Here is a 12196-nt window from a genome sequence, read left to right on the forward strand (position 1 = left end):
TATTTGAAATGCCCTCTGCAAGCAGGCTATGTTATTACTGCAGGCCTGGGTGCTTAGAAAGTGGCGGTAAATATTTCTCCCGCCCGTATGGGCGGAAGATTCATTATTTACTGCTACTTTCCAAGCACCTAGGCCTGCAGTAATAACGTAGCCTGCTTGCAGTGGGCATTTAACATTTTCTTTCAATCTTGTGATAAAGGTGCGACAAGCGCTTTAATCAAGAGACTGAAAAAAATTAAAAATGCCCTCTGCAAGCAGGCCCTTACTGCAGGCGTGGCTGATTAGAAAGTGGAAGTATACAATATCTCACCCGCCCAAATGGGGGGAGAAATATTTACTGCCACTTTCTAGGTACCCAGGCCCGCACTAAAAACATAGCCTGCTACAGAAGGCACTTTGCATTGTCTTTCAGTCTAGTGCTTAAATGTGCCATGAGCGCTTTAATCACGAGACTGAAAGAATATTTAAAATGCCCTCTGCAAGCAGGCTATGTTGGTCTACGGCGGGTGACCAGACGTTCCGGTTTTGCCGGGACTGTCCTCCTTTCTCATGATTATGTTCCCATTGGAAACTGCAGTGGTCTGTTTTTTGTAGTAGGTCTTTATAGCTTGCAGGCAGGAATGCACAATCTTTCACAGACGAAATGCTTTATTTTACAAATTAAGATTGTGCTAGTTTGTAATAAATGTATTATAATATGTGTTTCTTTGAACAGCAACACTTGAACCCCCTTCTCCTCCAAACGCTACTGAAGTGTAGTGCCTTGACAGCCACTTTCAAGAGTTAGTCCTACTTTTAGGTTAGTTGCCATGTCCCAGTTTTTAACTTATTAAATTTAGTCACCCTATGGTGGCTTGATGGGCATTACAAAGACGTTCCATTACGGATCAGGGTGCACTGGAACCCTGGCTTTCAGTCTCGTGATTAAAGTGCTTGTGGCACCTTAATCACGAGACTGAAGGATTATCGAAAGGCCCTCTGCAGCACCAGTGCAGGGCCTGGGTGCTTAGAAAGTGGGTGGAAATAATTGCCAGGGTTCAAGTGACACCTGATCCATTTTGGAACATCTTTGTATGTCAGATAACTGCAGTTTTAAAGCACACTGCTATCCATCTAGATAACCTAAGACTGCGACCCTGTTGTAACAAAGACAAAGGACCAACTGACTGCATTAGACAAAACTGTTCACTGCATTACCTCCGATACAACCTTGATCGGATCTCTGGAATCTGTTGTAGACCTTCTAGATCTATCAACATACGATGATGATTCTGAAACCGCAACAGGAGATTTGGATAAACCCTCCAAAGATACAACACCTATCGAATCAGAGGAACCTTCTCTTCCTAATGCTGCCCCCATGCAACCTATACAGAGTTCAAGACATTGGGTCATTGTGTGCGCAAAAGAAATCCCAGCTGTCACAAACCTAAAACCTGAAAGTTCAAAGGTTGTCACTCTGGGAGAAAGATGGAAGTTATCAGTTTATGAACCTGGTAAAGCGACTGAAACAATCTTCAAGAATGTGAACAAATGGATCAGTGGTGCCCTTAATGCACGCACTGACACTACTGCTACCAGCACCCGTGAAAGTGGATACAGGACGGACCACGCCACAAGGTCATTAACAAATGGAGCATGGCACGAAACAGAAAACTGCCAACCTTTAAAATGTCTGTGTCTACATATTGGCTGATATTGGAACGTATTGCATCTACCAATGATGACCTCACACTTAACCGGAACAATGTTCTACAACTATTCCACTATGTCCCAACTCTTCGCACAATCGAATCAGAGGACATACGAACTGCGGAATTCTACAAGGAACCCCAAAATGATGGTGTGCGACTGCATTTTGATTCAGGGATCATACGCAATATCCTTTTGGACTCTGCATCTCTTCTATTGTCAATGGGCTTTGAAATCTGAAAAGATTTAACTTCACAGGAAATGAATCTGGTTTCACCAAAAGATTGCGTAGCACCAAGGTCAATTAAAACCTTCTCTCCTTTGCAACGCAGTCATGCTGTTGGGCCACTTAGTCGTCCTGGGAAAACTCAACCTATAGTGACTTCACTTGGCCTACTGAAAGGGGCTAACGTCGATGACGAATTGCCCTTGAAAATATCAAACGCTTCCTCTAGGAGTGAGCAAATCCAGATAACGTTTTCCTGGGATGGACACGCTTCAAAAACCAACAACATTATGGACAACATCGGAGCGGAATCAATAAAGTCCAACGAATGGGATTGGGTGGCCAAATCCCTGGCTCATTCCTATCAAAGCTAACGTTTAAACTCTGTAAACCAAACTTGACATTAGCTTGATGGAATTCTCGTGGTTTCAGCCATCTGTTCAACTACGCCTGGCTTGTTGGACTGGACATTGTGCGTCTTCAGGAGACGTGGTTATCACAGAATCTGCTGTGTGACGAATTTGAAGTTGCTTTAAACCCTGCAATTCAAAAAAAAATAGGCAGACCTATTGCTGGCCTTATGACCATGATAAGAAAAGGTTCTGGGTATAAAATTATAGAGTGCAGACACAACACCTTATGTTCAACTAGTAACTGTCAAACTAGAGAACATAGCAAAATGCACTCAAGACGTAATCTCAATCATTAATGTTTATTGGCAACATCAAGCGATTAGTGCAAATGTCTTTATCGATCACATCTCAATCCTTATTGATACCATCTATGAAAAGGAACTGCTAAAATGACCACTCAAAATAATGCATCCCTGTGGATAGCTGAGATGTCCGCACAAGGAATGTCAATGCTAAATGGATGCACTACTGGAGATATCCCTGCAGAAGCCACCTGGAAAAGGCTGACCCAGAAATCTAACCTGGATTACTTCTATGTCTCAGACAAATTGCATGCCCAGGTGCAGTCACTTCTGGTGGTTGACAAAAAAGAAAGTGATCACAACCTATTAAAACTGGTAATTAGCATGACAGGCAAAACGTGTGCATATTGGGAACATGATATTTCTGTAGAATCCAATAGGATCCGTCTGCGACTAAAAAACAATGAGGTCAAGATTTTAAATCAAGCCTTTTCGATGGAACCTAACCAAATCGAATACCAGCATTTATTAAAACAGTACAGAGAGACCAATAAAGGTCCTCGATGTCAAACGTTTCAACAAACCAATGTCTTTGACCTGAACATTCTGAAGCGCAAACGAATAATGAGAATGGAGAGCAGACGCTGTTCAAGAGACTCGATCAGTGAATACATCTTGCAAAAGAAAAATCATATGAACTGGTTGAAATTGCATAGGCGTCTATTCTCCAACAAGACGCAGAAGCTATGATGTCAAAATTGGCAAACAAAAACTCCCGCAATTTTGGGAACCTTATAAATAACCTTAGTGCTCCTCGAGATGCCTTACAAGAGAACATGGTATCAGAGGAAAACTGGATAAATCACTACACACAGCTCTACAGTAACAAGGGCGAAATTAGTGAATCATCTGTGCCAGATGTGAATCATTGGGACCTAAAATTCGAGAAATTACAAAGCTAAGTTCATCTAGGGCCCCTGGGCCTGATGGTTTGATAACTTTACTTTGAAGCAAAGTCCTGTGGAGTGGGCCGACTTTTGCTACAAACTTTTTACAAAGATTGCTTCTACTGCCACAACACCATCTTCATGGAAAAGCGCCATCATCGTGCCCATCTTCAAAAGAGGCAACTGTTCGGATCCAAGACAATATCGCCCAATTGCTTTGCTCGACGTTTTGGGGTAAGATTTACGCGACCTTACAGCGAGACCTGCGAAGGTGGACATTGTCTAGCAAGCATACAGACATCCGACAAACTGGGTTTATAAAAGCCGTGGGCTACAGCCTAAACCTCCTGATAATCAACTTGTTGAAAATGAACAACCTGCAAGCTGGTGGCAAGATCTATATTGCTTCTATAGCTTTATCTCACGTATTTGATAGGATCAACTGCCAGTTACTATGGAACAAGATGATTAAATGGAACTGTCCAGCCAGTTTATTCCTAGCCGTAAAGGACCTCCATACCAACACAAATATATGCATCAGGCTTGACAAAACGGGTAGGCCGTCAGCTGCCATACAAACTTTTTGCAGGGTCAAACAAGGTTGCCCTTTAGCCGCCATCATTTTCAACCCTTTTATGTTAAATGTTGATCAAACTTTAAAGGAAGCTGCGATATTTCCTCCTAAAATTAATGGTGGTCATATTGGTCACATGATCTACACAGATCTCATTTTGGTTGATTCAACACCAATTGGTCTGCAACGCAGCCTGAACGCCCTCCAAAAGTATGTCAAAGACAATGGGCTGGTCATAAACGCCACCAAATCTGAGATCATAGTACTGCAAAAGTTACAAGGATCCCATGCCCGAACCCGACAAAAATTGTGTTGGCATTTGGGCGATAAAATGCTAGCAACCACAACGCAAGTTAAATACTTGGGCACTATTTAATTCAAACAAACGATGCACCTTGGGTCAACAACATCAAAACGAAATACAAGAAATTGGCAATTCAAACTGCTTGGCTTAACAAAATATGGCAATTTCACTGTTACCGGTGTAATCATTCTACAAACAAAAAGCTGTACCTGCCCTTCTTATGGAACAGAGTGCGCCCGGGGGGAGCAACTTGGAAAACATGTTCTGGTCACGTGTCTCATCTCTTCCATGGGGCACACCTACAGTCTGCATTAGACACGATCTTAGCATGATCTCACTCAATGCAAGAGTCTGCTGGATTACGCTTAATCTGTATTGAAAAATAACATGGTCTTCACTATGCCCACAATTTGAGATATTTAAGTGAAAAGACGACTGTATCCGTTCTCTCTATGTGGGTCGAGCGTGCCAAAGAAATGTTAGTGGAATTGGACGCCGACCTCCCGACATTGCAGGGAAATCCAAACTATGTTAAGAAAAAGATGTGGAGGCAAGATTGGATCTTAACGGGTGAGCAATGCCAAACCATTGCATAATGAAAAATGTCCAACCTCAGAAAAGAAGCGTAAATGAAATCCAAAATTACTTAGCGAAATTTTCGGATCAACATCGAAGGAAACACTATATGAAATTTCGTTTAAATGCCTTCCAGACAAGAGAACGCACTAACTTATGGGTGAATGATGCCCCTATACTGAAATTATGCAGACTGTAATGGAGCAGATGAAAAGCTCAAACACTTAATAATGCTGTGCCCTTATCTGGCGAAAGATGTAACCACCTTGGGAAATTCAGTAGAGCACGACAATCACTAAGCTTAGAGGACTGGTGGCAAGTCCTTTGTGATGAAAGCGATAGAAGGCGGACAGTAGCATTAAAATTTTTCTTTGGAAGGGATTACTGCACGGACCGTTTTGTTTTAATACCCTATGGATGGGACCAAAATAGGATCACTCCATTCGAAAATGTATTGATTTTTCTGTAATGGCCTTGGTCTTAGTTCTTTTTTTTCTCTAAAATGGATATTGTGTAATGTGATGTGTATTCTTTTTTTAAAGGTTTGTAATAAACCAAATAAAAAAAGGTATACAGCAGCCTACGTAAAAATGCAGAGGGGAGATGGTGGTGGGGCAACCGCAGTAGTCAGGGGGCTGAAGATAGGGTGTGAGGCATGTAGGTGGAGCCCCTGACCAGAACCTGGGGATAGAGTGCATTGGAGAGGAGCCTCAGGATCCAGACCGGATGGCAGGTAGTCTAATGCAATATAAATGTATAAATGTCCTCTTGAGGAGCCAGGGCTAATTGGCAAGCAGCACCGTAGGCAGTGGCAGAGCTGGGTTTGTTGGGGAGTTCAGCTGGGCCCTTCAGCAGCCGAATGTATTGTGTCTCCCCACGTATCAGGAAACAAGTGGGAGTCTCTCTCCCCCAAGGAGTTGACCAGCCGTTAGGCACTGGGTGTGTGCCACATTAAAATACAGTGTGGTTAAAGGAGAAGTGGAGCAGCTGCGCTGCGGGCGAGAGGGAGAATCCAGCGGTCGTGGCACTCGGAGTAGAAGCCTGAGGGCAGCGTCAGGCAATCGCACCAATAGTCAACAGAAGGAGGGGGTGGAGGTCCGCAGCAAGTGAGGAGCAGCAGACGGTGGGGAATCCTCAGTCACCACCAGCGAGACGTCGGGGGCAGAGGGAGACTCATCGCCACCAGCAAGAGAAGCAACGCAGACAATGGGGTTCACCACGTGACCGGGTCCGCAGGGACCTCCTCACACCCTGCAGGCCATGGTCCCTCGCTGAGGTCGGTCCGTCGCCTCCGGATGTCCGCTCTCCCCGCTGAAGACGAGGGGGTGATTTTCAACAGGCCGCCAGGTCGGACATGAAGTATGGGCTCCAGTCCGGGATGAGGTACAAGGGGTTGCTCCGTGGACAGTGGTCACAGGGCAGGGGGACTGCAGCAACAAGTGATGGTGCGTAGGGGGCCGGGGGCCTCCTACGACGTGGGGCGGCCATGTGGCTGCAGTCGCTCACCACTCCCCCCACAGCAGGCCCTGCAGCCTCGCCAGTTCCTGGTTTAGGAGGCGGACCCCGCTGGATGTGGTTCGGGACAGAGCCACCTCCCGGCCCACTTGTGGCCACCGTGTCAACAAAATGGGGCAGAAACCCGGTCCGATCTTCAGGTGGCAGGTGGGGGAGGTTAAGTGGAAGGAGCCCCCAGTCTTCCTTCTTCAGGATTCACCGTGCAGCAGCAAATATTCGTTCGGGTGCAGTCGTCCAGCACGGAGCTCCTGTTTAAGCGGCCATGCTCCATCAAGCGCAACGGCCCCCCCCCCCCTCATGACCCCACGGAGAACTGTCTTAAATAAAACTGGCAGAATTCCAGCAGTATACCCCAGTTTATTGTTGCACAAGTCCAGTATACTTGCACATTGCGGAATGCTTGTATCCATACTCCCAGCATGCATCTGCAGTTGACAAACTCACAGCTTGACACTCCACATTCCCATTTTCCACCATTGCAGTATATTATTAATTGTGTAGAATGGGACAGTAAAATGTAATTATACTCCCAGTTCACAATTCCACTATGTGCCTTTTTCACCCTCCGTCAAGTTCCGGTACAACTTGAATTCATAAAATGACAGTATATTTAGTTGTACAGCACACCTGTATATTCCCATTTAGTTAGGGATATACTCCATTTCACAATCTCAGTAAACAAAGACGAAAACGTCAAAATTAGCCCCAGATCTCATGGAGGAAACGGCTACATTTTAAAGCATGCTTGTGCAGGTCACAAAATACAACACACCAATGCCCAGTGGAACACACCTGCATGCAGCTAATTGAAGGACACATTACATCCAAAGGCTTGCCAACCACACTGGAAAACAATGTCCTGCAAACACGTAAAGCTGAGCATCGTTGAGACCTTAAAACCTTTGTTCATGGTGCCAAGTGTTACACCTACAGAAAGCAGGAGAACCAAAAATTCTTGAACCATGCATTATTAGGTTTTCTACTTTTTTATGGAACTACCTCACAAGAGGTGTAGAATCTGCCAACTCACCATTTCTTGCAGTGCAGGATTCTTGCAGTTGGGTTTCTTTCGGATAGTCACACCTTTTAGCTTATTCGAGTTACCCCTTTTAAAAACAAAGAAAAATACAAAGAATTACCTCAGAGTTGATTAGGGTATAATTGTACCATTTTCAAAAGATGGAAGACTTGTACATTTTAAAACGGCCCTTGCACTCCAGTCCTAGTCGTTAACCAGCACACTTATTTTACCTTCTCCAACCAGCACCACAGGTTTGTGTGCAAACCAACAAGGTCATAAAAAAAAAATAATAAATAATAATAAAAAAGTACTTCAACAATTACAAGCCCGATGGATAAAAGTTACAACTACTTTGAAACTGTTTGCTGCCCATGTTGGATGCAGAAAATCTTTATTGCTAACTGGGTGAATTGAGGAGGCTCCAATGGGCCTCAGCAAGAATTTTGTATTTTCAAACCAGTAATGCTATTATTAAGCCAACTATAGTCCATTAAGTCATTACATAATGCATAATTATAATATTTATCCTGTAAAAAACAGCATTGGCTCACTTTCAGTAAAGGTTAGGTCAGTGTATCTAAATCTCAAAGTGTCAAAGATATTTAATTTTGTTGGGAAAGGTGCATCATATTGACAAGTTAACACATGGAACATGTACATGATCACGCGGCCAAATGCTTTTGGTGGAACACCTAGTTCTGACCTGCTGGTTGCATTAATCTGTGTAAATGATGCTCAAACCATGAACAGATTCCAGTTTTATCCCAGTTAGCCTGAAAGCGAGATGTGTCAATTACAAAATTCCATCTAGTTCTCTACATGCTCCGCCATCCACTCGGTTTAGGCTCTTATTTTAATTCCCCTTATGTAATGAATACACAGCAGCGATCAATAGTTCCATCCAATCTATACATATACAGACCTACTGCAATACCTTACACTACAGACTGACCTCACTTTGCTCTATGATTAGGATATTTTATTTGTATCGCACTCATACACAAGTGTTTCAGAGCGTGAATGGAGATATACTGACCAATTGCTGGACAATATGCCTTTTTTTTAGCACGTAATTTACTACGAGCTGAGTCAGATTTTTTACCTTCCCGACCCTTCACAGTGGAGATCATTTTTCCCCTGTAGTGCCAGAGACACAGAGACACACACACACACACACACACACACACACACACACACACACAGCCCACTGCGCCTCTGACCAGCCTTTACCTCATCATTAGGGGTAATGCCTCAAGTCCAGTCCTCACTGAAGTGCCTCAGCCTTACCACCCTGACCCCATCAGGGGTCTGCTCTCCTGCCCATTCACTTGCGCACCTCCTAGCCCACCTCCAGATTTCCAATTGAGGATGTGTCATTTCTTTTTAGGGGAAGCATGAATTGCACAAAGCCGGTTCCCTTAAAATCAACATCCAAGATCAGAGTACTAATAGTGATAAATATTGCTTTCATGGTGTGCAGGGCTGGAATGCTACACTTGGCCCTGAAGCCAAAGCCACGTAGGCATGTTACCGTCTCTGCCCTCCCCCAAAAGTGGAATTTAAAGCTATATTGGAAACCGTTGACATCAATGACTGGTAAGGGCCATCTGGAGAACCTGAAGTAGTAGACAATTATGCTCCCTGCTGTAACACCATACTACGTACTTTGTCTCCAGCTATGACGCCTTAACATTGTGAACAGTTGGATTTGTGAAACTTCTGAACTACTCCGTACACAGCAAATGATGGGTTAAGCATACAGTAAAGTGAACATGACCAGTGCAACACTGACCGTAGCCCGCTGCACGAAACCTTGGACTTTCAGAGCCTTTTTAATCAGATCTATATATTTGTGTCCATTCATGCAGCTAATTACATTTCACAGACACTCATCTCACGAACTACTTACTCCAGAGGTACCCACAAATTCAGTTAGCTCATTTTAGGTCTTGGGTGTAAAGAAGTTCTTGTGATATTAAAACCAAGTTGGTAAATAAAAAAAAAAAAAAAAAAGTTAGTTTGCTAGTCATTTGCACGCTCAGCTAATCCATTTTTTGAAAACAAATGCCTTCTTCCCACCAGCAACTACTTGCACCCTGTTCTGCTGGGAGGCTGACTGTTGGCTTGATCTGGAGTGTATGTCATGGTGACTAATGTTCTGAGGTCATGTTGGAATGTGATGTTTTGAGTGTTGTGATTGCTCTGTAAGAGTCCGTTAGATCTGGAAGCTGGCATGTGCAGATATGCCAGTGTTTGTCAGGAACTACTTACCCATCACAACTTACCTGGTACTCTGGAACTATAAAAAGCATACCTTTAAGAAGCCTTGGATTGTAAAACCTGATCGTATGGAGAAGCCTGGTTTATTACAGAATCATTGCCCATTGTTAGAGAATCCTTTCCCATTTAGGGATCCAGTTATCCATGATACATTCTGACTAGTAGTGACATTAGACTATCCACATTATTCTGCCACTTTGTATGCATTTGCAATTTGCTATAGAATGAGGCCTGTTGTATTTGAAGTGCCATGTAGAGACACATTTGTAGAGACATGTAGAGCTATGTTATGTATTATGTATGCATTGTAGAGACGCATTGAGTGTGCACTTAGAATATGCAATGGGTCCACATTATGTAGCGCTTGGTTTGAGTGAATGTGCTAAGCACTATAGAGAATGCATTTAGCTGGCTACTAAGCCATCCTGAATGACACAGATGTGCCGCAGAGTGCGTAGTTATGTGTTATTGTGAAGAAAGTATGCATAAACAGTTTGCTTGGCAGACAGATAACGTGACACTTGTCCGAGTGGAGAAGGCATTGCTGGCTTTATTATCAGCCCTGGGCTGGTGCTTCGGAGACAGAAGGTGGGGGCAGGCAGCACCATGAAGCGAGAGGAGCTTTGCAGGAGAGACATGCAAGGAGAGAGGGATTTGAATGGAGAAATATGAGGAGATGGTAAGATGGTGACCGCAGACAGAAGAAGATAGGGTATAGATATGTAGAAAATGTCATGATGACCAGAACACAGTGATTGAAAAGTACAAGTACATGCATCACTTCTTTTAGGCACTGCTCAGATTTAGAAATTCTGACAGTCAGAAAGAGGCATTTTAGCTTAGAGAGAACGAGTGTAACCATGGATATGTATAGGTCTTTGAACAGTATAATGAGATGTGAGGCTCTGAGATTTAAATTGCTGCCCTTTGCTGGTCTGCTCTCTGAGGAGAGAGGGAGTTGGTAGTTCGAGATGCCTGTTGGAGATCACCGACACTCTTGCGAGATCGAGAGATGACTTGGAGAGGCGTTTGAGTGATTAGATGTACTTCGGGAAGCGGTTTTGGGTGCAGCAGAGCTGAGGAGATCGATCTGGCAGAGAGAGGCCTGGCCCTGACTGACTGGTTGCAGAGTTAGCAGGAGAGGAGAGAGCAACACAGAGAAAAAGGGGAGTATTGCTGAATAAGACACGTGCATGGGGAATTGGAACAGACTCTCACACAGAGCTTTGGCTGACATGATAGATGGGGTAATCAGACAGGGTTGGTCTTCGAGAGAGTGTGAAGTATGGTGGTGTGGAATGGAGAGGAATGGTGTGTATTTGAGTTATTAGATTGCTTGCATTAGAAGCCTGTAAGGCTTATAGTAATTGCATTGCATGGTAGATTTGCACCAAAAGCATACAAAGGTGCAAATTCGAGATTTGCATTATAGTAGTGTTTGCATCATGCATTGCTATGTATGAATAAAAGTGTTTCTATTGTTGAATCGATTCATGTGTTTTCTTTGTGTCTTATGTTAGTGTGCCCATCGGAGTAAAATGGGAGTAATCTAGGAATAACAGTGTACAAAGGCCCTGAGATTAAGAGCATGGGGGCATAGTGATCCACACCCCCCTTGGAGATTGTCTAGGATTGACAACACGGTCACCCATGCGGGGCTAGGCCAAAGGTAGATTTGTGTTTGTTTTCACAGGATGTCAGCATCTTCATTAGCCATGGGCCACTACACTTGGTGACAAGTTGGTTCTCCAGGGGGTCCCAGGAGATTGGTTCTGTGGTGGAGGGAGCAGCTTCGGACAAAGTTTACATCTGAGCTAAGGGTGCCAGAGTCCCAGTAGGCTGGCAAGGGTACCAGCAAGCAGACGGGACAACGCAGGTCTGAACAGGTGTCCTGGAAGGCTGGCAGGCCGGGCGGTGTCAACACCAGAAAGACAGGTCGGAGGCCTACTGGCAGGAGGTCTGGGGCTAAGAGTCCCAGGAGTACTAGGCGAGGCTTTAGCCGGGCAGCATAGGCAGAAGCTACAAGCAGGCTGCAAGGGCAGCAGAGGCCTGCTGGTAGAAGCTTGGAGTGAACACAGTCTATAGACATTGTCCCATTTGATGGGTGTTGTGAGCACAGTAACAGTGTCCTTGGAGCGCATTCAGGAAGACGCATGAATGACCGCCTTCGATGTCGGCAGGCCAGGCGCCATAAGCTGTGGAACTTCTAAACTTGGGGAACCTGACCCTGATGCATCATCTGTAATAAACAATATGCAGACTTGGCAATAAAAAGGCTGTGGCTTTTTATTAAACATACTAATAAACCAAAACATGAGTATTGTGTTTATTTTCCAACAAACAGTTGTGCAGGGTTATCATAGTTCTGTACTTTTGGGCACTTGGGCCAGGAAATGGAAGTTGCCC

General features: G+C 44.3%; 1 protein-coding gene across 1 annotated transcript in view; it reads right to left on the reverse strand.

Moving 5' to 3' along the window:
- Positions 1-12196, reverse strand: part of CKAP2 (cytoskeleton associated protein 2) — a 342261-nt gene that overhangs the window by 170979 nt on the left and 159086 nt on the right. Inside the window, exon 3 of the mRNA XM_069639818.1 lies at positions 7520-7595. Within this exon, the coding sequence (XP_069495919.1) occupies positions 7520-7595 (76 nt within the window). The remainder of the gene's footprint in view (positions 1-7519; positions 7596-12196) is intronic.

The sequence above is a fragment of the Ambystoma mexicanum genome, chromosome 7q (genome assembly GCF_040938575.1).
Source record: "Ambystoma mexicanum isolate Mex_15411 chromosome 7q, UKY_AmexF1_1, whole genome shotgun sequence".
Classification (NCBI taxonomy): domain Eukaryota; kingdom Metazoa; phylum Chordata; class Amphibia; order Caudata; family Ambystomatidae; genus Ambystoma; species Ambystoma mexicanum.